The following is a 24698-nucleotide window of genomic DNA, read 5'->3' as shown; positions in this document are numbered from 1 at the left end:
ATATATATAACTGGGGGAGCACACGGGGTCTATATACTTCTGGGAGAGCACACAGGGGTTCTATATACTTCTGGGGAGCACACAGGGGGTCTATATACTTCTGGGGGAGCACACAGGAGATCTATATATTTATGGGGGAGCATTCAGGGGGTCTATATATTTCTGGGGGCAGCACACAGCAGTCTATACTATATTGGGGCTGCACAGAGGGGCTTTACTACAATACTGGGGCACAGGGACACCTTAAAACTATGGGGGCACAGAGGAGTGTAACTACTATATAGGGGTACAGAGGGGGCTAACTACTGTATGTGTTGGAGCCTAAAATGTTTCTCTGACAGATTCTGGAGAGAAGATTCACAGCCAGAAGACGACTTCTAGGTGGCCCAGGCTGGATGGAGGGAAAAAGAAAATGTGACAGATCGGAGAAGACGGCCCATGTGAGTCACTGGATGTAACTGCACAGTTATAGGGTTGTAGTGATAGGGGTCATGGTGTGGCGGTATTACGGAATGGTATCATTGGGGACATCTTTCTGTTCTGTTCAGTGCAGTTTTCATGTAATATGTAATCACTGTATGGTGGAAATAGTGTTATAAGGTAACTACTGTATGTATTGGGGCTCTTAATACAGTGTGGGGGTACATTCAGGGCATTATACTGTGCGAGGAGAACCAATTCTAATGTGGGGGGGGGGGGGCGCCATTTGCCTTCTCTGCCTAGGGCACCAAAACTCCTTGTCCCGGCCCTGAGGCTATGTACTTAATAGAGTTGAAAGAGGTTGGCAACTTTATAGTAAAATTGCTCAGTGTACAGTATTAGTAATTGTACTCACTGTATATACTGACAGCAGCTCCCTGTGTACCTCATAGAGCGAATATCAGACTCCCCTCCTCCAGGCTGGGCTGCCTTGCTCTGTGGTGTTTCTGTCCATAAGATGGCCGACATGGAGGAGCATGTGACCATGCCCCGTCCCCTAGTGTCCACCATAGGCATATACAGGCTTAGTGGTGTACACTTGGGGGCGGGGCATGGTCACATGCTCCTCCATGTCGGCCATTTTATGGTAAGTGATGGGATCTACTTTATACCCTCAATATGCTGAAATCCACCCTCACAAAGTGCACCCCCAATACACTTTATACTACCAACAGTCCAGGAGGAGAACAAGAGCAGCCCGGAGCTCCTGCACGCTGACATCATCCCTCTCCAAACGGCCGGCGCACTCAGCTGCATAGGAGCTGTTTGTTGAGGGGTGCACTTGGAGGATGCTGTGGGTGGTGCCAGTATATTGGAGTTGACTCGAGTTCCTGCACAATGAAAGCCTCCCTCCCCAGGTGGCTGGCACGTCTCCAGTGCAGCTTAGGGCACCGGCCGCCTGGAGAGCGAGGATGTCACTGTGCAGGAGCACAGTTTAAAATTGGGAAACCCATCATTATAACAGGGATCTCCACTCCTGTGAGCCTTAGTTATCTCCCCCAATTTTGTTCAGACACCAAACAGTATTTAAATACCGAACAAAGCTTCAGGGGGAAATTTTGTTCGAAAACTCACACACACACAGAGGTGTTCGGAAACGGAGGTATTACTGTAATAACCGCACATGAAGTGTTACATATGGAATAAAGCTGCCTGTATTTACAATAAATTTGCTAAATGACAGTGTAGTTGTCTAATGTTATCTCTAAACACATTACTTCTAAAAGAAAAAAATGTTCAATTATCAGAGAATAAAACAAATATGCAGTACAACTGCAGTTTGCTGTGAATGAGATACTTTTTAAAGCAGTACTTTGAGATTTAAGCATAAAGGCATGCATAACTATACAGGAGAAAAACTAGTAAGCTTTTTAATACCTACCCACAAATATGTAGTTTTCCAAAATTGATGACTTCTCTCCTCCAGCCTTGCATAGTTCCAGCATAGTAAATACTACTAGGGTGGTGCTCAGTGGTGCATAATGAACTGACATGGCTGGTACTGCTGTAACACAGAGGTAGAAGCAAGTGCCACGTTGCACCAAAATCTCTTGAAAATTCCAGTCTCACTGGGTCATCAGAACTACTGTCCGTTGTGCAACCTACATTGATCTGCATTACATGAAAAATATTTTATAGTAGGAAGTTCTTTATTTATTTAGTAAATTAAAGGAGCATAATAAGTAATACCAGTGTACTGAACTGAAAAAAAATAAATAAAGGCTATGGACAACTTTGGAAGCTCTCCCTGCTGCCAACCTTAACACGGAGGGAGCAGAAAGTCCAGATGATTAGAAACTAAATGTTAGGAATTTTAATGAAAACTATTTAGAGAGTTGCTTTATTTTTCATACAGAAAACAAATCAACAATACAAAAGGTGTCCATAGCCTTTTAGATGTAACATACTACATACATGCAATTATTCGTAATATTGTATAAAATACTGCATTTGTAATTTTTTTACAGGTCTGTGAGAGACTAGAAACTAAAGGGGTTATCCAGCATTACAAAAACAGGGCCACTTTCTTTCAGTGACAGCACCACTCTTGTCTCCAGTTTGGGTGGGGTTCTGTAGTTTTAAAATAAGGAGGCTTTGTAGACTTACTTCAAACTGAATAATAGTATTCTCGTCAACATCTAGATCTCTTGTAGTGATGGAATGCTCCCCTACTTCATTTGAGACAAACACCATGGCTGAATCTTCCTCTCTGTTCAAAAGCAAAGAAATATTTAGAGCAACATCACAAGGATATGTGCTGCACTAGCAAAAACTTTGACTTGATAAGGCTAAGTGCACACTGCATTTACACTCTAGCAGGAAAAGCTCCCAATATAAATGTAGATGTATTACAGGAGAACTATCAGCAGGTTAGAAGAATCTAAACTGTCGATAGCCCCATATGGCGCCCGGCTGCTGAGGAGGAAGTTGTGTGATACCTTCCTCCTTAGTGCCAGTCGCGCGCTGGTAGTCGGAGTAATCTTCACGCTGGTGCACTATTAGGAGCAATGCCATGTCATCCGGTCTGCCCGCTCCATCAATTATTATTAGAAGAGGAGGGCTAAATGTCGCGGCAGTGCCTCTAACAGTGCACCAGACCGAAGATAACTCTGAATAAGGGTCCATTTACACAGAAAGATTATCTGCCAAAGATTTGAAGCCAAAGCCAGGAATGGATTTGAAAAGAGGAAAAATCTCCGGCTTTCCCTTATGACCTGATCTCTGTTTATAGTCTGCTTCTGGCTTTGGCTTCAAACATTTGGCAGATAATCTGTCAGATAATCTTTCTGTGTAAATGGACCCTAAAGTATGTTACACTGAGAAAATGTAGCAGAATTTCCGCCTGCATCAGTGTGACACTCCCGTCGCTTTCCGCGCAAGGAATTGACATGGCGTGAAATCCCTCCCACTGAGGCAGATGGGAATTCCCCCACATTTTCTCAGTGTGAACATACCCTAACAGTGTGGGACCGGTGAAAGGGAGGAAGGTAACACCTTCCTCCTCAGCATCCCGGGCGCTATAAGGGGCTATCAGCATGCTAGATTCATCTAACCTGCTGATAGTTCCTCTTTAGTATGCTCCGATTTACTAAATGGGGACCAAGGGATACTACTGTGGAGTAATTGCAGTGAAAATCATCCTGCAGAGAATTAACAGAAATGTTCACAGTACTTGACACAATTATCAAAATGGACATCCTTGAATATGTGATAGCACAGTTGACCAAAAACTGTACCTTACATATACAAAAGATATATTAAGGCCATGTTCCCACACAGTATTTTTTCTATGTGTATGCCCTAGGATTGCAACGCCCCTCCGTCCCTCCTCATCACTGGGAAAGCCCCTAGGCAGGATTTTTCCTATTCATCACTTGTCTGAACACTACACAGGTGCCTTAACAATCTAGCTCATGTGCAGTGTTCACACAGGTGATGAATAGGAGAAATTGTTCTAGGGGCATTCCTAATGGTGAAGAGGGCGGGGAGGAAGGACGGAGGGGTGTCACAAACCTAGGACTTGGGTACTCTAGGCCACACCAATTTGGGGGGGGGGGGGGCAGACTGTGGGTACAGAACACATACAAGAGTCTCAGAACAGATGTAAACCAACTGGGTATTAACTTCTGTTATAAGAGAAACATTGTGTCCCTTAATTATGAGTAGCAATATTAAAATAGCAATCATCAGTAATACAGACTTACGGTGCTCCTTTTGAAGAGTAAGGACAGTAAAGACCAATATTGCCACCAGGGTAGAAAAACCAATTATCTTCTTTAGGACCAAAATCAAATGTTTCCATGAGGATATTAGGGTTGTTAATGTTATTTCCATCTATGACAAAGTCTTCAATGATCCAGATTTCATCCTTCTTTCCTATGACATGAATAAATGTTTAGGAGAATAACTTACAAGGAAAAAGACAAGTTAGTCTTATAAGCCTTGTGTGGAATATTTTAAAAAGCCTTAAATTCTGAACTACACAATTGGAAAATTAAACCACAACGTTAACCAAAGCCAGGATCTGAATCCTCTGATGGCTTGTCTATTTATCTCATCAGGGCAGCACGGTGGAGTTTGTATGTTCTCCCTGGGTTTGCATGGATTTCTCCCACAACCCAAAACATACCGTACTGGTGGCACTGTGTAACATATTTGCACTATAGAAATAAAGGAATTATCATTATTATATTACTTATTCTGGGTGCCCCTGCACACAAACACCTGAAGCCAGCCAATATCATGGCCTTGGTTAGAGTTAGCAACATATGTGCCCATACCTGAAAGGACTTACACTGCCTTTAATTTCCAATATTAAGATATAAATGATCATGAACATCAGTATTAATAATTGTCCAGAGGCTTTCAACAGTAAAAAGTGGTATCTGCCCTATGCCATGTATGTTTTAGCTACTTTTTGGACATCTAAGGTGGAGTATTTATTCAATCACTTTTGTGGATTATTATTTATTAAAATCAAATAAAAACATTTAAAAAAAAATGTCAGCTCTCATGATCCATGTAAATCCGGTGAAAACTACTTTTATGCATAAAAATTACTGCATGCTTTTGAGATTGTGGAATTGAAAGTAAATAGTTTTCTTCCACCTAGTTACTCACATCATTCTGATCAGTTTTGCATAGCTTTAGAAAAGATGCCAACCTCTATATAACATTCATAGCACCCCTGAAAGCCAGCTAAGGATAATTGTTTATACAAAAAATTATGTGTAAATGGATCTTATCCCAAGTAAAGGCTTTATATAACTACCAAGTCTTGGATCCCATATTTATGCACAACTGATAACCACAATGAAAAAAATCTCTACACTACCATAGAGCAGATAGAGTAGAGGTAACTGTGCTGCCTCTCATGCTGAAGGTTCCTGAGTTCGGAGCAGATTCTTTATTACTGTGTTTGTAGCCTGACTGACAATCATCATTAACAATTAACATAATTAATGATCAATAACAACACAGTAAATTGATGTGTAATATGTTGTTTGTAAATGTATAAATGAAGCAATTAAGAGTTACTGAACTGAATGGATCGCAAAGAGAACGGCAGAGGAGGGAGCAGCACGGCATTGGGATCGAATAGGAGGGGATAGCAGTGAGTATGAAATGTTTGTTAATTTTTTTTTTGTTCAGGGCCAGACAGAATGTAATGGAAAGGCTCAGGGAATACTTTTGGAGTAAAATTCAGGTGTTTTTTGTGTACAGATGTAAGGTACATCTTTTCACAAAAAACACCTTAATTTTATTCCAAAAGTATTCCCTGAGCCTTTCCATTACATTCTGCCTGGCCCTGAACAAAAACTTGTATGACGTGTATTCATATGTTTATATGTTTAGATTGTTACCTTCACTGCCTTCTCCTTAGGGAATTCTGGGCAGTGACTTTATACTGTACAGGGGGAGGGGGAGGTCTGCACATGGGGAGGGGGCTTCTAAAGTGATAGGGGAGGTGTTACATGGGGGAGGGGGAGAGAGAACAGGTCACAGCATAATGCTAATTGACTATATACAGTACTTGGCTACAGGGAGGGATTGTTTAAGACCGTTTGGCTGGTTCATTTGTACTGCCCTCCGCTACATACTAGATCGCTGTGTTGCTTTGCTTTCACATCAGCTAATCTATGAATGATTATGTAGAAGTTGCAATAAATGTAACAATATTATCATGTTACAGCCCCTGTAAGGTGTCCAACCATGATCAATGTGACAGCTATAAGGCAATGATCGATGGTGGACTCTGGTAACCAGAATCACTATCCCTGAGATGGTCTGTCAGACACTGCTACTAGTTGAAATCAGTTTTGGGCTGGTATGGTATGTGTGAGGAGTAGGGATTTACTGTCCTGACTGACCTGTGTACTTTATAGCGCTGCGGTGTTCCATCCCTCATTCAGCTATTCTATAGATAATAGTAATAGCCTAGTGTGGTGTGTGCTCGGCAGGGGCAAGTATCCAGCTCTAAGTAAGGGACCACTTTGTATATATTAGTCAGTAGTGGGCTTGGGTGGTTGTGAGATTACTGTACCCAGGGTAGCCTGTCAGACTGGGCAGCCAGTTTCATTGATAATGCAGACTGACAGAGGCTGCGGCCAGTTCCTTCATGCTGCAGACTGATGTCCTGTACAGTCATGGACTCGGGGTGATCATAGTTTCTGGTATCAGGTACAACCAGATGAGTGTTACAGGCCATCAGCACCCCTGTGGAAGATTGCTACAGATTGAGGTGAATAATGGTTGTAACTGCTGAGCCGATGTGAGACCGACCAGGGGTCCTCTGTGGGGGGTCTGGGGTTTACTATGTGCTGCCTGCTGACAATGAAATACTGAGGGTCTGCGGGCTGGGGGAAGTTCAGATGCAATATGGCACAGATAATAGGAATGAGCTCCTCCCCTGGTCTTACTGCATTAGCTGCTTATTTAGTAGTAGCACATTGTACTTCCCGAGAAATTAATCTTCTTATAGTTCTGAGTTAAGATGCTTTTCAGGAACAGCAGCCACTTTCAGATCTCAGATACGGCCATACAGTACTTTGCAACATGATAGAAGTACTCTCCATAGTTTGTACAGCACTATATACTCACTTATTATTTATCCTGAGGTTTACATAGAGAGAGAGCAGTCCTGTCACATATTAAGCAGCATATGCAGTACATTCATCTGCAGTACAGTGCCCTACAGTATGTGGAGACCCAAAGAGCATCCTATATACTGTATACAGATACGGCACCTAGAGGGAGTATTGACATTGATTCTTAAACCAAACCTGGACTCCGGACTGAAGATTGATCATCCCTGTAACAGTTTATATTTCATTATAAGAGCAAATTTTCGTTCTAATCATGTTATTTTTCGTTTACAATAGCAAAACTGAAATGGAAAAAATGATGTTTTAAGTAAATATATTGTTAATAAATGTCCTGCAGCAGGAAATGTTTTAACAATATATTTACTTAATACAGCATGTTTAGTTTCAGCCTGGCTATTGTAAACGAAAAATAACATGATTAGAACGAAAATTTGCTCTTTTAATTAAATATAAACTGTTAGAAGAAGCGGTAGGAGTCAGACCGCACTGCAAGGTATTTCACGGCATTAGGGATTTGTCAGAGTGAAATCCCATTGTACTTCATTATAGCTTTTATATTGCCACCTACTGGCCACGTCTTGAATTGCAGTTAGATCACTATTAACAAAGTTGCTGTACCAACATCCTGACGCATTAAAAGAAAAGTTTATCGCGTCAGGGATCAAGTTGAAAGTGGCTACATCTGTAGGTGAGAGTTTACAAAACATGGCGTTACAGTGGCAATGTCCACTGCTAAATGCTCTACACAAACCTGTGCTAGCAGAGTGTAAGTAAATGTTAAATCTATATTGCATTCAGTGCCCTGCAAACTGTGTGCTATACAAGTGTAGTTCCCAGGCTGACTGATATGTGTTGTTCTGGTCTAGCTGTGAAATATATCAGTATACTGTACATACCTGATGGATCCTCGGAATATCGTGGATTATAAACATCATGCACATCACCTGTACTAGAACTTCAGATCAAATCACCGGGCACAGTGCAAGTAAGTACTGGCAATTGAGTGGCACATTGATATGACATTTCACTGCTAGACCAGTACAATATATATCAGCCAGCCTGGAAACTACACTTCTAGGGACACAGTTTGTGGGGTGCTGAATGCAATATACATTTAACATTTACTGATAAACACAATGGGGGAGATTTATCAAGCTGGTGTACAGTAGAATTGTCTTAGTTGCCCCTAGCAACCAATCAGATTCCACTTTTCATTCCTCACAGATTCTTTGGAAAATGAAAGGTGAAATCTGATTGTTTGCTAGGGTCAACTAAGACAATTCTACTTTACACCAGTTTCATAAATCTCCCCCCAATGTTTACAATGTTTCTTCTGAATTTACAGTGTACCTGTCATCAGGTGTGTTAAAAAAAATGTAGGCTTGCATGGGCAGTGTCTGTGATCCTTCCTGGACCCTTTGTGTTTTTTTAATTACATTTTTGTAATATTTTGCTTTAGCAGTAATTAGCCCAATTCCTCTGCTCACCTTATCTGTAGTTCTCCTAAACTCTGCGGGAGTGTAAAGGAAAGCTCAATAGTAACTGCAGCACACATGCTACAGATTTTATATCACTCTCATATCATTTTATAAGCATATATACTATGAAAACTGTATATATTAGCTGCCTAGCATGGAGAAAAAAACATCCTTCATGATCTAATTCTCCCTCAGTAAAGCAAATTACCATCTATAACAATAAAACAGCAGCCCTATCCTCATAAATGTACCATAACCACTGGTGAAAAGCTTAGCAGTACTACTACTGCCAAATGACAAAAAAAAATATGTAGTCGTTTAATAGAAAACCGAAAAAAAATTGCACAATTATTTAGAAGTATAACAAAGTCCTTTATTTACATGTACAAAAAATTGATAAAAACTAGGGAATTTCATGGGAAAAGACACAGATAACACAAGGCCAGAGGGGGAGAAAGATCTCAGTGTGGTAAATCAATATAAAATTAGAAATTATAAGTGCTGCAATATCATGTATACCAATTGCAACACTACCATCTAGTGGTCACTGAAATTATAGCAATGACAAGTGTTTAACCTGCAATGCAGTGACAGCATGGATGTAGTGTAATATGATATAGTATAATGGAGGAAAGACTGTTTGTAACCCCTCAGCGGCCAGCCAGGTAATGAATAGAGCACCACAAGTAAGGCCCTACAGATTCCAATTCCTATGCGACCACACAAGTGAAAAACAAACCAACACTGAGATCTTACCCCCGTCCAGCCCACCAGCCCGATGCACGTTTCTCTCACTTCATCAGGAGCTAGCTGTAGGGCCTTACTTGTGGTGCTCTATTCATTACCTAGCTGGCCGCTGAGGGGTTACGAACAGTCTTTCCTCCATTATACTATATCATATTACACTACATCCATGCTGTCACTGCATTGCAGGTTAAACACTTGTTATTGCTATAATTTCAGTGACCACTAGATGGTAGTGTTGCAATTGGTATACATAATATTGCAGCACTTATAATTTCTAATTTTATATTGATTTACCACACTGAGATCTTTCTCCCCCTCTGGCCTTGTGTTATCTGTGTCTTTTCCCATGAAATTCCCTAGTTTTTATCAATTTTTTGTACATTTCGGTTTTCTATATGGTTTTGTTGCATGGTATATGTTGTTTAGGCAGGACTTTCTTTTGGGTTGTAGTCGTTTAATAGCTGTAGCTTGGAATCCACTAGTTTACATATAAATTTTACTAAGTTGAACATTTTCTTGTGTTTCCCCACTACTACATTACAGCTGTTGTGGCATAATAGAAAATAAATAAATATAACTGTTTGCATAAAAGTAAAATGTCCACTCATCAATGTAATAAAATGGAAATATTGCCAACTTGTCAAAACTGGAGTACCTGGGATGTGAACTCAGCGCTGTAAGGCTACAATTCTAACCACTGAGCCACCCTGCTGCTGATAGCAGCACACCTGCTACATACACACTCATCTAATTTCTGGGCAAACGGATGGGACTGCATATGTAACTTCCTGTGTTTAGTCTAGGAGGGAGCATGGGCTACAGATTGAAATAAAGAGAAACACATAGTGGCCACATGTTTAAGGTTGATTTAAGCATATAAAATGTAAAAAAAAAATGACACCTGTATGTTATTGCAAGTTACTTGCAATCACAGCCCCTATTGATTCATATAAAAATGTGACTTTAAATAAGGAAAATATCGTCTCAGTAGGGACTTCAGCATTAACACAGCATGAAAATAATATACACTGTAATTTCCCATACTGCTTCTAATATTACAAATAAAGGTGTAACAATACCATTGTGGTATGGTTGCCATAGCCTAAATTTGGTTGCATTAGTTTGTGCTGCTGGTGGTAGTGGAACATTGACAAACAGAACATCAGTAGTTTGTGTGAAGTAAAATTCATCCATGAGATGCCAGGTGATGCCCCCTGTGACAGAGAACTGCAGAAGAATAGAGTGTGACCTCTCTGGAGCACCTAAAACAAGACAAACATAAATGTGAACAAGTCCTATTGAATGCATTAGAGTATATTGGCAGTGCTAACGCAGCCTTTCATCTAGTAACAGTTCATTTAGCTATATCATAGCTAATAAGTTAAAAAGTGCTCCAACAAGAAAGTCTTGACAGACCGTATATATATAGATAGATAGAGAGAGATAACTCGTCAATTACGTTTAAAGTTATGGGATGGAATCTCTTTTCTGTGGACAGCTCTGCAAACATATGGAATAAAATCCCTAAAGACCATGATGACAGGTTTACTCATAGTCAGGGCATTCACTGTAAATTGGTCTTCAGCAAAGGTATTATCACATACATTGTGATTGTGACCAAAACTGACATCTGGGTCTTTAGGGATCACACTGCAGTAACTAAGGGCATGCTCTAGGCTGAATGTCAGTGTGGACTAACAGAAAAGTGTTTTTTTTTCTGATGTTTAAAATAAGTAAGGTAACATATTTATTTTCCATCAATAGCCAAGCTTTGAAAAAAGTCTGGCCCTTGCTGAAATCTAGCAGCCGGCAGGGGCAAACATAACAACTAGTCCTTACTACTCCCCATGCCTGTGATTCGCTGTGTGACCAGCCCTGGAACCCCCGCCGGAAGGCATTTTCCCCTGAGTTGTAATGACGTCAGGACTTGGGGGAAAATGCCCGTCCCGGTTTATGGACTGGACACTCAGCCAATTAGTGACTAAAAGAGGATGTACCATCAGGTACATCCTCTTTAATCTGACCCAGGGATAGAACGGCACCGTCACTGGGAAGTCAGTGTCACAGTCCGTTTTTTGAACCGCGGCCAGTGTACAGCGCGTTCTATCCACGGGTCTCGAACCGGGCTGAAGCACAAAAGGCTGGCTGGCCCGCCCCAGTGGGAGGAATTCCCCGCCCCTGTGTGATGCGGCTCCATTGATTCTAACGGAGCCACGTCATAGAGGGGAGGGAATTCCCTCTCACTGGGGGCGGGCCAGCCAGCGGGTCAAAAAATAGACCGCAGCACCGGCTTTCCCATGACAGCCCATTCTATCACTGGGTCAGATTAAAGAGGGTGTACCTGATGGTATATCCTCTTTAAGCTGCGTCCTGCCAAGTCGCTGATGGGCTAAGCAGCTAGTCCATCAGCCTGGTTGTGACGTTGGCAGCCCTGGTGGGAGTCCTAGAGCGGCGATGCGGCACTGAAGAGGCGCGGGGAGAGGTGAATTAGAACCCTGTAGCTGTAACTATAATCCACAGTTATCACATTTTTCAATGCTATTTTTTGGTATATGTTGGAAAAGCAGCAGAATGGGATGCTATTGTATACAACAGCATATGTCAGAAAAACTAATTGTCTAAATGTTTAGTCAGAATGGGGTAAGGGGGTACAAATGGAGTGTAAAATTCAGTTTCACTTTTAGAAGCCATAAATAGGGTCTCTAGTAAGTTCTCCTGCACTAAATAATAATTATACTATAGAGTCTGGAGCAATATAAATACAACTTACTTGCCAAGTCAGAAATATCTGGTAAAAAACTACTGGGTTTATATTGTCTGGAATCTGAAGCTTTAGAGATAGCGGTAGATAAAGGTATTTTCAGGGCTTATAACAAATAAAATTTGGATTACACCGTTTTGAATACATAGGCAGGCTCTGTATAACCAGCCCTTACACTGCCTACATTTTTATTAATGCATTCCTAGTCAATAGAAATCTTAAAAATCTTACCTTTAGTAATATACTTAAATGAGAACTGAATGTATAATGTATGGGTGCAGTCAAGATCTCTTGATACAAGCATTCTGGTTCCTTCCTGAAGATGAAAAAATATTTACAGGTAGCAATGTAATAGTAAAATTAGTATATGTATTTATAAATTTATGATCATGTTACTTTCTCTTGACACCAGGTAAATACCAGCATTTGTATTTTTTTAAATACACTGCTTTCACTTTGTAATTTAACTTCATTAAAAAATGTATCTTTTTTCTTTTATACATCATTTTAAGTTGAGAGTCGGGAACTGCAGGGCAATCAAAGCCCTGCAGTTCCTGGTCCCCTGCGCTAATTTAGCACTGCTGTACACATAGTGCTATTTATACAGAGCTCCTTATTAGAATATACAATACCCAGAGAAAAACTGTCTGTCAGTATTTCTCTGTGTGCTGCAGCCTCTGTACAGCGACTGGTGATTATTAACACCACTTTCTCTGCTAATGGTTCTAGCAGAGCGAGCAGTAATAGTATTTACTGCACTTACTAACAGCAGCTCCCTGTGTACCTCATAAAGCAAAAATCAGGCTCCCCTCTTCCAGGCTGTGCTACTTTGCGGTGAGTCTGTCTATAAGATGGTCGACATGGAGGAGCAAGTGACCATGCCCCACCCTCAATGTCCTCCATAGGCATATACAGGCTCAGTGGTGGACACTGGGGGCTGGGCATGGTTATATGCTTCTCCATGTCAGCAATCTTATGGACAGACTTACCACAGAGCAGGACAGCACAAGTTAGAGGAGAAGAGTATGACTTTAGCTTTATGAGGTACACAGGGAGCTGCTGTCACTAAGTGCAGTAAGTACACTTACATATACTGTAAGCTAAACTATTTTACTATAAAGCAGCCAAATCTTTTAAAGCAATGTATTAAAAAATATATAAAAATAATTCTATATTTGTAATGCAAATATACACATAATATGAAATAAAGGCAGAGACAACTCAGGCTGAAAAGACTGATATGGACAAAAAACTGTACTAACCCCCTTAACGACAAGCGCTGTTCCGGATTTAATTGTTTCTCCATTTAGATTTCCCCTTTCTGCTCCATACACTTCTGGCCACTGATCTGGATGTAGATTAGTGTTAAAATCATCTTTAAGAATTGAAGGTAAAGGAATGATTGGGACACAATATGAACCTCCAAAACCACGATCACACCTATAAATGTTAAGATTTGTATATGGTGTTAAAAACATGTTAGTAGCGGCAATTAAAATATTAAAATGTAAGAAACGTGGCATTTTTAAACTAAGCGCATGTTTACACAGGCAAAAACCTCATGTTAGAGTTTGTTCATTGTGTGTGAATTCGGCTGGAAGAACCAGCCGACGCCCAATATCTTTCTGACCCGATTCACACACATCATACTGTGCTGCCAGGGAGCCAACACCCAGCTTCATGCTTCTCCTGATTCCTCTTCTCTGGTGCTCATGGGGTTAAGCCTTCAGGTGTTGCTAGCTGTTCCCGAGGCTTGCTCCATTCAGAACACAGGAACTGCTCCCTGGCTGCTATTGGTCTCCATCTCAGCTGTCAGACTCCTTGTTCCTATCAGTGGCTGGGGCGGGAGTTCTGGCAGAATTTAGTCTGGACATTACTTACAGAAGTTGCCAGTGTATGTTTGGTCTCCAGCTTCACCAGCATATCCATTATACTGCTTGTTATTTGACACTTAGACTTGGACTAGACTTTGCCTCTGCCTCATACTTCTGTACTGCATTACGTATTGTGTTTGACCTTGGACTGAACTCTGTTTACCCTATACTTACTGATTTGGATTTTGACGTTACCTCCTGTTCCTGACTCGGACTGTCTGACCTGTTATTATATACCTGTCTGTGTGTTCTGTCTAACTCCCTGTATCCCTAGTTAGGCTAGGGACTGTTGCCCAGTTGCTGCCCTGGGGTTTAGCCCAGGGGGGCAAGTAGGCAGGGAAAGGGGTTGCGGGTTGAGAGAAGGGACTAGCATCTTCACGGACCCCAGGACTCCCTGACACCTCACAGCTTTTTCTTAGAGTGAGTTGTAAGAGGGTGGTGGCCGGCCTACCAATCCCCCCCCAGTAGCTAAATAGTGGCTTTTTTTTTTATTCAATCATCCAGTATAAAATGTTTATAATCTTAATAACCCATAAATTAGAGGACACAAACATACAAGTCACAAACATAAAATAGGCTGGATACCATTGTGATCGTACATAAGACTAATAAACCAATAAAAAAGAAATGGAACAAAGAAGGGGGAGAGTAAGTAAAAGCCCTATTACCGACCTGCTATATCAGGCTTCACTTACAGAGCCTATACACTCTCGATTATCATGCAGCAAGAGCTGCACGGATAATGTTATCGATGTCCACACAGGCCTTGCTTTGGTGTAAAACAATAAATATATATACTTACTTGATCACATTCCCCGGTGTCTTCAGGCTTTGTCTGCAGCTGTAGCTCTTACTTCTGGTCCCATCTCTGAAGTTACAGTCACTCATCTAATCAATGGCCGCATGGCTGTTCAGCCTGTCACTTCAGAGACGGGACTAAAAGTAAGAGCTGTAGCTGCAATAACCAGGGAATCCCACAGACAAGGCTGGAGGACACAGGGGAAAGGATAGCTTTATTATTTTATACACAATCATCATGATTTTGAAACTTGCCAAAAGACAACAATCAGCCAATGATTGGGTCTTCGGCTGATCATTGTCTTTATTACAAAGAGCAGTTTCGGTCTGATTTGGCTGATTATTCCTTCGTGTAATAGGATCCTAAGTAAATGGGAAAGAGGGAGGTGATCAACGAGTCAGCATGTAAGAAGACCTTGTGTAACGGTTAAGAGCAAGGTGGTAAAACACAATTCTTATTCCACAAATGAAAGGAAGTAGGCTACTAAATTTTACATGGAAGTGAATTTATATGTACTTGTTTAAGATTTTCTCTTCTTTTTTTTCTTTTTTTTAACGATTTGACTAATCAGTCTACAGGATGAAAAATATGCTCTGTGTAATCATTGAGATTTAACATAATTTAGTGATTTCTCCAAAGAAATATATACGGATAATAATAAAAGTATATTTAGTATCAACTAACTGTACGAGGAAACTTTAAAAACTATTGTACCCTTACTGGGGCAAAATATATGTGAGCTAAAACATTATTATGAATAAGCCTGGTGTAAAATGGATTAGTTATTTCAAATACAGTTAGCATTGTTGTTTTTTCTTTGTAATTCCTTATTTTAAAAAGAACTTTTAGAAAAATCTTAAGTAACTTAACTATAGGATCCTTATTTAGAACTTACACACAGTGGCCTGCGTCACATATCCCGTGTCCTGAGCACATCCAAGGACATCCTGAAGATAGAATAACGTTATCAAGGGCCCAGGCATCTGCGCCAGGCCCATAGTTATTCTGTATCCATCTGAAGCGAGTCCTTGGAGAGCTGCCGTAAAAATCAAAGCACATTTCAACAATTATTTCACAATCTGCAATCAATACTGCATGAGTACAGAGTCAATCATTTATTTATTTGCGAAACATATTTAATAAGCCTAGTGCTGACTCAAAAGTCTCATCAAAAGTAGTGAAATGTTTTAAGGGCCACAGCATTTCATCTAGTTAAAGAGTCACTGTCGTATTTTTTTTTTTGCAGAAATCAATAGTCCAGGCGATTTTAAGAAACTTTGTAATTGGGTTTATTAGCCAAATCTGCCATTATCTGCATGTAAAAAGCCTTTTCCCAGGTCCCCCCCTCCTTCCTCTTTTTCATCCACTCTGAAAAATCTGAAAATTGTGACTTGTTGCAGGAGTCGTACCCTGTCTGCTCTAGGGAGAGGGGAGGGGGGAGGAGGAAGGAGGGAGTTAGCCGGTAGCAGAAAGCAGATAACAGAGGATTACAGGCACGGAGCTGGGTGACAGCTGTAATCTGAGCTCAGACAGGTCACTGGTGACTGTCACAGGAGATATCCCGTGAGGGATTTGTAGATTAACTCTTTGTTGTCCTGTTTTGGTCTTTTCTTTAGCTCTCTCCATAGGAGAACAATGAAGACAGGGGGGAGAGCTTCAAACTGCTTTTTCATGATAAAAATGCATTTTTCGGATAATAAACCCAATTACAAAGTTTCTTAAAATTGCCTGGACTATTGATTTCTGCAAAAAAAAATTTCACGACAGTGACACTTTAAAGCCGTTTTGAATCACCATATAACTGTATACCATTCATGGGTTTTGTTACTGCTCCTGAACAGCTAGATAATAAAATCCCTCTATATCTGTTTGATATCAGCAAGGAGAAAGTAAAGGGCTGCAGTAATTCAAGCCTTCTCCGAATCTGCCCTACTTTTAAGGGTATGTTCACACTTAGCGGGAATTGACATGTCAATTCTTTGAGCAGAGAGCGGGGACGCGCAAGCCCTCCCCTAGAGATGCCTCCTGACATTGAGGCAGGTGAGATTCCGCAGCGGAACTCCGGCACATTTACTCAATGTGAACATACCCTAAGTGAATGAAATGTGCAGGCTGCAAGTAAATAGAGCTACTAAACAGCACAGAGCGATCAGTTGTTAGCTGTAGATTATAAACATAAATTTAAATACTGGGGAGTATTTAAAGAGTCTTTGTTGCAATTTAAAAAAAAATCAACAGGGGTTGTGATCGAAGCAGTTTTGCTATATATTTTATTTTTTAAGGTTTCCTGTTTTTGAAGGGGTTATCCAGCGCTGCAAAAACATGGCCACGTTTTGCTGCTCAGTAGCGCGAAACAAGCGCAGTAGCGCGAAACAAGCCTGTTACCCGCACCCAGCTGGCGTCTGCTCTGCAATGTCCGCACATGCATAAAAAATAAAGAAGTTGTCTTTCATGCCGGTGAGTGCAGTTTTCTCTTCTATTTTCCACTGTCTATATGAGTATAGTGCAAAACTGCTTGCAATCACAACCCCTGTTGATGTCTTAAAAAAATTTGCAACAGGTGCACTTTAAGGGTTTTTGCACACTAAAGAATCCAGGTGGATCACCCGCTGCGGATTCGTCAGCTTGCCCGCACTCGCAGCCACGTGCATCTCCGCTGGTCCCATAGACTCTATTCTATGGTCAGGCAGATTCCGCCGTACATCTGAAGAATGAACCTGTTCATTCTTCTGGCAGATGCCAGAATCTGCCTGTGCACAGGATGGAGTCTATGGCACGGGCAGAGATGCATGTAAGCAGCGGGATCTGCCCACATTCCTTAGGGTACACATACCATGAAAGTTTTTAGGGACTTGGCGGGAAAAACAGTAAATTTTACAAATATTCTTGGGATATAGAAATAATTACATATTCTGTTCATATCTTACAGGGCAAATTATTTAAAAACCTATAGACTTACATTGTAGAAGGTGGAAGGTAGACAGTAACTCTTTTCCAGGTTTGGAATCTTTCAGAAGGGTAGATAGAGCTTTCTGTATAGTGCAGGCAGCCAATGCTAGGGGGCACACACTCCTCAGTAACCTGGTGCCAGTTTCTTCCATTATTTAATGAGTACTGCAACTGAACTGTGTGGGAATCACTAAATGGTTTATTACATCCCATGCTCAACTCAAATTGTAAAGAAGTAGAAGGCATAACATGAAAATCCCATGTTTCAGCATACCGAGGTTTTCCTGTAACACAATTTAAATTTTATCAATAATTTCATCATTTACTATGTTGTAATTCCAGGGCAGAAAGAATGTTTTTAACACGTGTTATTTTTTTTATTTTTATTTTTTATCTTTGATTAACTTTTAGGTTTCAGATACTGAATAAAACATTAGCAGCCTAGCTGCCCCTCACTAGACCACAATAAAAGGTTCATGACTTTATTGTTACATTTAGAACTATAAAATCATTTAAAGGGAATCTGTCAGCTTCAGTTCAAACTGTAAACTGTTGACACTGTTAGATAGCTGTTAGGTCAAGGAGATACACAGTGCCATTAAAATATCCGTTCATGGCTCAAGAATATAAAAAAAATGCTTTTATTCTGCTGAGAAAAGTGTCAGAGAGGCTTTCCCAAGCTCTCGATCTTCTTAAGGCTGTAACACCTCCTCCCCTCCAATCCCTTGACCTGCTTGGAGCTCAGGTTGCAGGTGACTGTCAATCAAGCAGACTGGCCCTATTCCACCAACAGATCTGACGACAGATTATCTGCCAAAGATTTGAAACCAAACCCAGGAACAGACTAGAATCAGAGAATAGGGCATAAAGGAAAGACTGGATTTCTCCTCTTTTCAAATCCACTCCTGGGTTTGGCTTAACATCTTTGGCAGATAATCTGTCGTCAGGTCTGTTGGTGGAATAGGGTGGAAAAGGTATGGAAGGCGTAGTTAGGAAGTATTCCAGCTTGCATCAGATCAGGAGTTTGGGAAAGCCTCTCTGACACTTCTCACTGGAAAATAACAGAATTTTTTTATGTTCTAGAAGCAAAAACAGATATACAGTATGGACGGTAAAATGTATCTCCTAGACCTAACAGCTATGTAACAGTGTCAGTAGGTTAAAACATGAATTACAGTTGAAAAAATTAATTAAAAAGCTGAGCCAAAAAAGTAGGGAATCCACACAGTATATATCAATATATTAACATAACAGACTCTAAAAATGTTCAATGTACAGCATATGCATATTAATGTAATATCATGCAATATAACCTAAAAGTCTAATTCAACAAACTGACATACCCATAAACAATAACACAGTGTAAGGATATCTGAAATGACACTATTGGGTCTAGCAGATGATTTCATATACACTTACAACAAACCTCTGTTCAATTGTCTATCTATGTAAGTATAACTGTCCCCTTCTACAGTACAATACAATGACTTTCAAGTTGTATTAAACAGAGAATGACAGCAGGTATATACATATATCTGTGCTGCCAGTTTCCACTTACCTATTAGGCAAGCATTGCATACTGTAGGTATCTTAAAGAGAATGTACTATCAGGTACATCCTCTTTAATCTGACACACGGATAGATCAGCGCTGTCACGGGGAAGCCGATGCCGCAGACTGGACTGTGACACTTTTTTGCCTCACCTCGCTCTCTGTCTTCAGCCTGCTCTGCCTGATTGACTGAGAGCTGGCTGATCTTCGGCCACACTTGATTTCAATGTAGCCAAAGATGATAAGGCTGACAATCATCCTCAGAGGAGGTGAGGGGTGGGCCTGGAGAAAACTGTGGCTAGAGGTAACTGGAAACTGATATATAAGGTTTCCCCAAAAACAAGACAGTGCCTTATATTAATGTTTGCTTCTAAAGAGGCGCTATGGGGGAGATTTATCAAACTGGTGTAAAGTAGAATTGCCTTAGTTGCCCCTAGCAACCAATTAAATTCCGCTTTTCATTCCTCACAGATTCTTTGAAAAATAAAAGGTGGAATCTGATTGGTTGCTAGGGGGAACTAAGGCAATTCTATTTTACACCAGTTTGATAAATCTCCCCCACTGTCTTATTTTCAGGAAATGTCTTATTTGTGTCTCCAAGGCCTCCCCCCTCAGCTTTCTCCCCATCGTGGCTCTCTCCCTCCCGGCTTCCCACCACGGCTCTCTCCCCCAGGCCTCCACCCTGCGTCTCCCTCCGCCTGGAACCTTCCGGCATACTAACCAACGTCCTATAGAAGTGTAGCAGGACCAGGAGACCAGCAGTGTGCAGCGGGACGTCAGGACGTGCAAGGGCTGCAAGGCATTGCAAGGGATGTCAGGACGTGCAAGGACTGCAAGGCATTGGGACGTGCAGACAGACATAGGGGCCATGGACCAGTGTGCCTGCGGCGCCAACTGTCAAGGTCCACAAGGAAATTAGGTGAACGGGGGAGGGGGGCTGGGTCGCGTGGGTTGTTAGCAGCCTTATTAAGGGGGTACCTTAGTTTAGGTTGGGGGTGCCTTATTTTAGGCTAGCTAGGGTGTCTTATTTTAGGAGGATGTCTTATTTTTGGGGAAACACAGTATTTATTGGTTACATGTTTATTGTAGATCACATTGCTTGCCCAGTTGTGTCATACTTATCTCTGAATGTAGAATGTTCCAGTTTGTACTACAGTTAAGATATATATGTTATTAAGATATAACAAGGCAGAAGTATGAAACAATGGAATATATGGAATATATATATATATATATATATATGTGTGTGTATATATATATATATATATATATATATATATATATATATATATATATAAAAAAATACATACCTATATTCTCTGTAAATACAAGTGCGGTATCCATTGAAAGACAGTCAATGTCTACTTGGCCTCCTTGAATTCTGTACCAGTTTGCTTGTAAGTCAACAGATCCATCAAATCTATCTTGAAATCCTGTTCTAGAGCTGTCATTCATTCCAATGAGAACATCATCTAGTGCCCACTGACCAGACTGTTTTCCTGAGATAGGAAAACAGTAAAAACAACAAATAGGTCAAATCTCTGAACAGGCAAATGAACAGTAGTACATGGGCAATCACTGCATAATTGAAAGAAATCTGAATTTTATTAGATTGGTCATAATGTTAAAAACACAGACAACTATATTAGCAGCATGTATTCTTTGATTACGCTTTTACCAGAGGTAAAGTGGTCATTAGCATTTCTCAGTTTCTGACCATTTCTCTGGAATATTGCTGAGAGATTTATCTGACAGATTTTTGAAGCCAAAGCCAGGAACAGCCTATAAACAGGGAACGGGTCATAAAGGAAATACTGAGATTTCTCCCCTTTTTAAATCCATTCCTGGCTTTGGCTTCCAAAATCTGTCAGATAAATCTGCCTGTCTAAATGCAAAATACACTCACATATAAAGATAAGTAATGCTGTACCTGAAAACTTAGGGGGAGATTTATCAAACTGGTGTAAAGTTGAATTGTCTAAGTTGTCCCCAGCAACCAATCAGATTCCACTTTTCATTCCTCACAGATTCTTTGAAAATCTGATTGGTTGCTAGGGGCAACTAAGACAATTCTACTTTACACCAGTTTGATAAAACTCCCCTATATATATTTTTATACAACTAATATGTTATATAAATGCAGTGTCCCAATACAGGGTCCTGTAGCACAATAAACATCGGTTATCAGATATTTGCCCTGATTAGTAAGGTATATTACTTATGTTTGAGTGTTTTATGCTATTCATATGTGATATTTTTGTGTTATGTTGCATCTTGTTAGCCTAGGTTCACATCTTCCTTAAAGGGGAACTCCAGGTAGAGGTTAAAAAAATTGAAACTTCTGCAGAAGCATAACGCATTACTTACCTGTCTATCCCAGTTTTTGAAACTACCAAAAATCAATTGGGGGGGGGGGGGGGGGGGGGGGGTTGCTCTGTTTTGTGTTTCTGTCTTTCCTGGTTTAGCACTTCCCAGAATGCAATGCTTTCCCTCATGTGATCATCACAGCCCCCACCCATTACTTTCAGTAAAATTAGTGCAGCGGCTGCTTCTGGCCGGTTAGAGATGGTGAATCACTCAGGGGATTGGGTTATCCAGCCAAGCCTCCTGTGAGATCACGCCCTGCCCCCTGTCTGCATCATCAGCAAACAGACACAATGTGAGACAGAGGCCTGGAATACTTGTCTCCTAAGGGGGATAGCAGAAGGAGCAGGAGACAATGTGAATTGGCACAGGGGCCATTTTTTTTCACTTCCTGGATTTCTATCAGCTACCAGTGTGGCAGAACTGTACAGATACAGTAATAGGCTGCGTTCACACTACGTATATTTCAGTCAGTATATTTCAGTCAGTATTGCAACCAAAACCAGGAGTGGATTAAAAACACAGCAAGGATCTGTTCACACAATGTTGAAATTGAGTGGATGGCCGCTATATAACAGTAAATAACGGCCATTAGTTCAATATAACAGCCGTGGTTCTAAAATAACAACAAATATTTGCCATTAAATGGCGGCCATCCACTCAATTTCAACATTGTGTGAACAGATCCTTTCTGTGTTTTTAATCCACTCCTGGTTTTGGTTGCAATACTGATTGAAATATACTGACTAAAATATACATATACTGACTAAAATATACACATCTATATAACTTTTAATGTACTTTTAATAGAAAAGAAGTTTTTGTTATCCGGAGTTCCCCTTTAATGGCTCCAGCAGTAAACAGACCCAGCAGATACACTGCACAACAGATACCAATGGAGCTTGGCAGACCCCGATGACTTAAAGAGGATGTACCATCAGGTACATCATCTTTATTGTGACCCAGGGATAGAACAGCCCCGGCCCGGTACCCGTGGATAGAACGGCGCCGTACACGGGAACCGGGCCATGGTTAAAAGAACAGACCATGGCACTGGCTTGCCCGTGGCGGTGCCGTTCTATCCCTGGGTCAGATTGAAGAGGATGTACCTGATGGTACATCCTCTTTAAATGGAAATTATCGGGTTCCGTCTGGTGTCAGTTATTTTACTCCATTTTAACAAGGCAAAAAAATTGCGCTTGCTTATTTTTTTGTGCAGTTATTTGAATAGATTTTGCGATGGGGGCCCCAAACAGAGCCTCTAATGCAAATGTGAACCTGTGAGGTAGTCCATACACCAACAATGGCATATTGTGGGGGAAGTCTCCATAACCCACTATGACAGCCTAAGGGATTGTGGGAGGACCAATGAAACCACTTAAACCACTGTGACAACTGAGTCTTTACCAGTGACTCTTCTAGAGGGTTGGCCACTTTATGATAAAATTGTTTAGTGTACAATATTAGTAAGTGTGCTCACTGTACTTACTGCCAGCAGCTCTCTGTGTGCATTTTAGCACTGATATTAGAAGCTCCAGGCTCTGCCATCCTGCTCTGTATGCTGAACGGCAATCCCATCTATAAGATGGCTGAGCATGGAGATGGAAGAAAATGTGACCATGCCCCTACCTCTCCATCCTTCACAAGTATATACAGGCCCTATGGAGGGCACCTAGAGAAAGGCATGGTCATATATTCCCTCATGCTTAACCATCTTATGGGCAAGATCATCAGCATACAGAGTAGGATGGTGCAGACTGGAGGAGAGGCATATGATATCCGTGCAAACTGGGAGTTATTGTCAGTAAGTGCAGTGTGTACATTTACTAATACTGTACACAAGTTTACTATAAATTGGCCAACCCCTAAAGAACTATTGACTCTCAGCTAACATCCGGCCACAAGATTCTGGACCCCAAAAAACATAGTAATAAATAGGGTTTTTCTTCTTCCTCTAAAAATGCCTAGTCTGTGTCCAGCCTTAGACCTGATTCTGCAAGAATATAGTAACTAGGCTCAGCCACTAATCTGTAGTGCTTACGCCAAGCTGTGACGAACAGCTGATCAGCGAGGGTACAAATTTGTATAACTTTCCAACACCTGGTGATTTAAAAACCCTTTTTTTTTCTCTGGAGTACCCTTTTAAGAAAGTTCTTTTTCTTTAACCTACCATGCTGTGGTTGCCACCATCTGAAAGCAGTGGAAGATGTTTTGGCCTTTCGAGGTAACTCAACCGAAATTAATTGCGGATCCAGATAGGAAAGAAAATCCAGTTCACGCAACAAACTCCAACTGATGCCATTGTCATTTGTGTACTGGACAACAATACCTGAAATTGACATTGAAAAGACATGAATATAAAAGTAAATGCACATAATGAATACATTTACTGTAAACATGAAAAGACCTCCATAAATAAATATATATATATATACACACACAATTACATGGGACATATCCTAGCAAGTGGTAACATCCCTTTATTGAAACATATATAATTGTGCCACTCTCACTCTCACAATCTTTAAAGGGAATCTGTCAGCGCTGCAATTCACAATTTAAATTGCTGACACTGTTAGTATCTTTTAGGACACGGAGACACCTTTCATATATCTATCTGTGGTTCCAGAATGTAGAAAAATGCTTTCATGATATAGCATGAAGAGTCAAAGAGGCTTTCCCAAGCTCCTAAAGGGCAGCAAGCTATAACACCTCTCTCCCCCTCCCATACCTGACCCTGCTGCGACTTATGGTACTTTTACACGGTGCGATAATTCGCCCTATCGCACGATTAACGATTTTGAATGAACAATGTTTTTTTTATAACGATCAGCGTTTAGACGGAACGATACATCGTACGGAAAATTTGCTATGCGATCGTTTTGCGATCGTTTAAGCCTATCTCACACATAGGTGAAATCGCTGAAAGAATGTTTACACAGAACGATCTGCGAATTTTTTGCGAACGATCAACGATGATTTGAGAACATGTTGAAAGATCAAAATGAACGATTTTTTTGCTCGTCGTTTAATCGTTCTCAGCGTTTACACGTACGGTTATCGTTCGAATTTGACCGTTATCGTGCAAAAA

At 40.8% G+C, this 24698-nt stretch overlaps 1 protein-coding gene across 2 annotated transcripts in view; it reads right to left on the bottom strand.

Moving 5' to 3' along the window:
• The window catches only part of RELN (reelin), a 524687-nt gene that overhangs the window by 58215 nt on the left and 441774 nt on the right, over positions 1-24698 (bottom strand). For both annotated transcript variants that reach the window (XM_069977829.1, XM_069977836.1), the window contains exons 32-41: positions 23778-23936; positions 20554-20742; positions 17704-17977; positions 15640-15780; positions 13334-13511; positions 12303-12387; positions 10390-10572; positions 4185-4356; positions 2587-2689; positions 1862-2091 (exon numbers count right to left, since the gene is read on the bottom strand). In XM_069977829.1, coding sequence (XP_069833930.1) covers positions 1862-2091; positions 2587-2689; positions 4185-4356; positions 10390-10572; positions 12303-12387; positions 13334-13511; positions 15640-15780; positions 17704-17977; positions 20554-20742; positions 23778-23936 — 1714 coding nt within the window. The remainder of the gene's footprint in view (positions 1-1861; positions 2092-2586; positions 2690-4184; positions 4357-10389; positions 10573-12302; positions 12388-13333; positions 13512-15639; positions 15781-17703; positions 17978-20553; positions 20743-23777; positions 23937-24698) is intronic.

The sequence above is a fragment of the Dendropsophus ebraccatus genome, chromosome 1 (genome assembly GCF_027789765.1).
Source record: "Dendropsophus ebraccatus isolate aDenEbr1 chromosome 1, aDenEbr1.pat, whole genome shotgun sequence".
Lineage (NCBI taxonomy): Eukaryota > Metazoa > Chordata > Amphibia > Anura > Hylidae > Dendropsophus > Dendropsophus ebraccatus.
The sequence above is the reverse complement of the archived record's forward strand: the minus strand, read 5'-3'. Positions and strand labels throughout refer to the sequence as shown.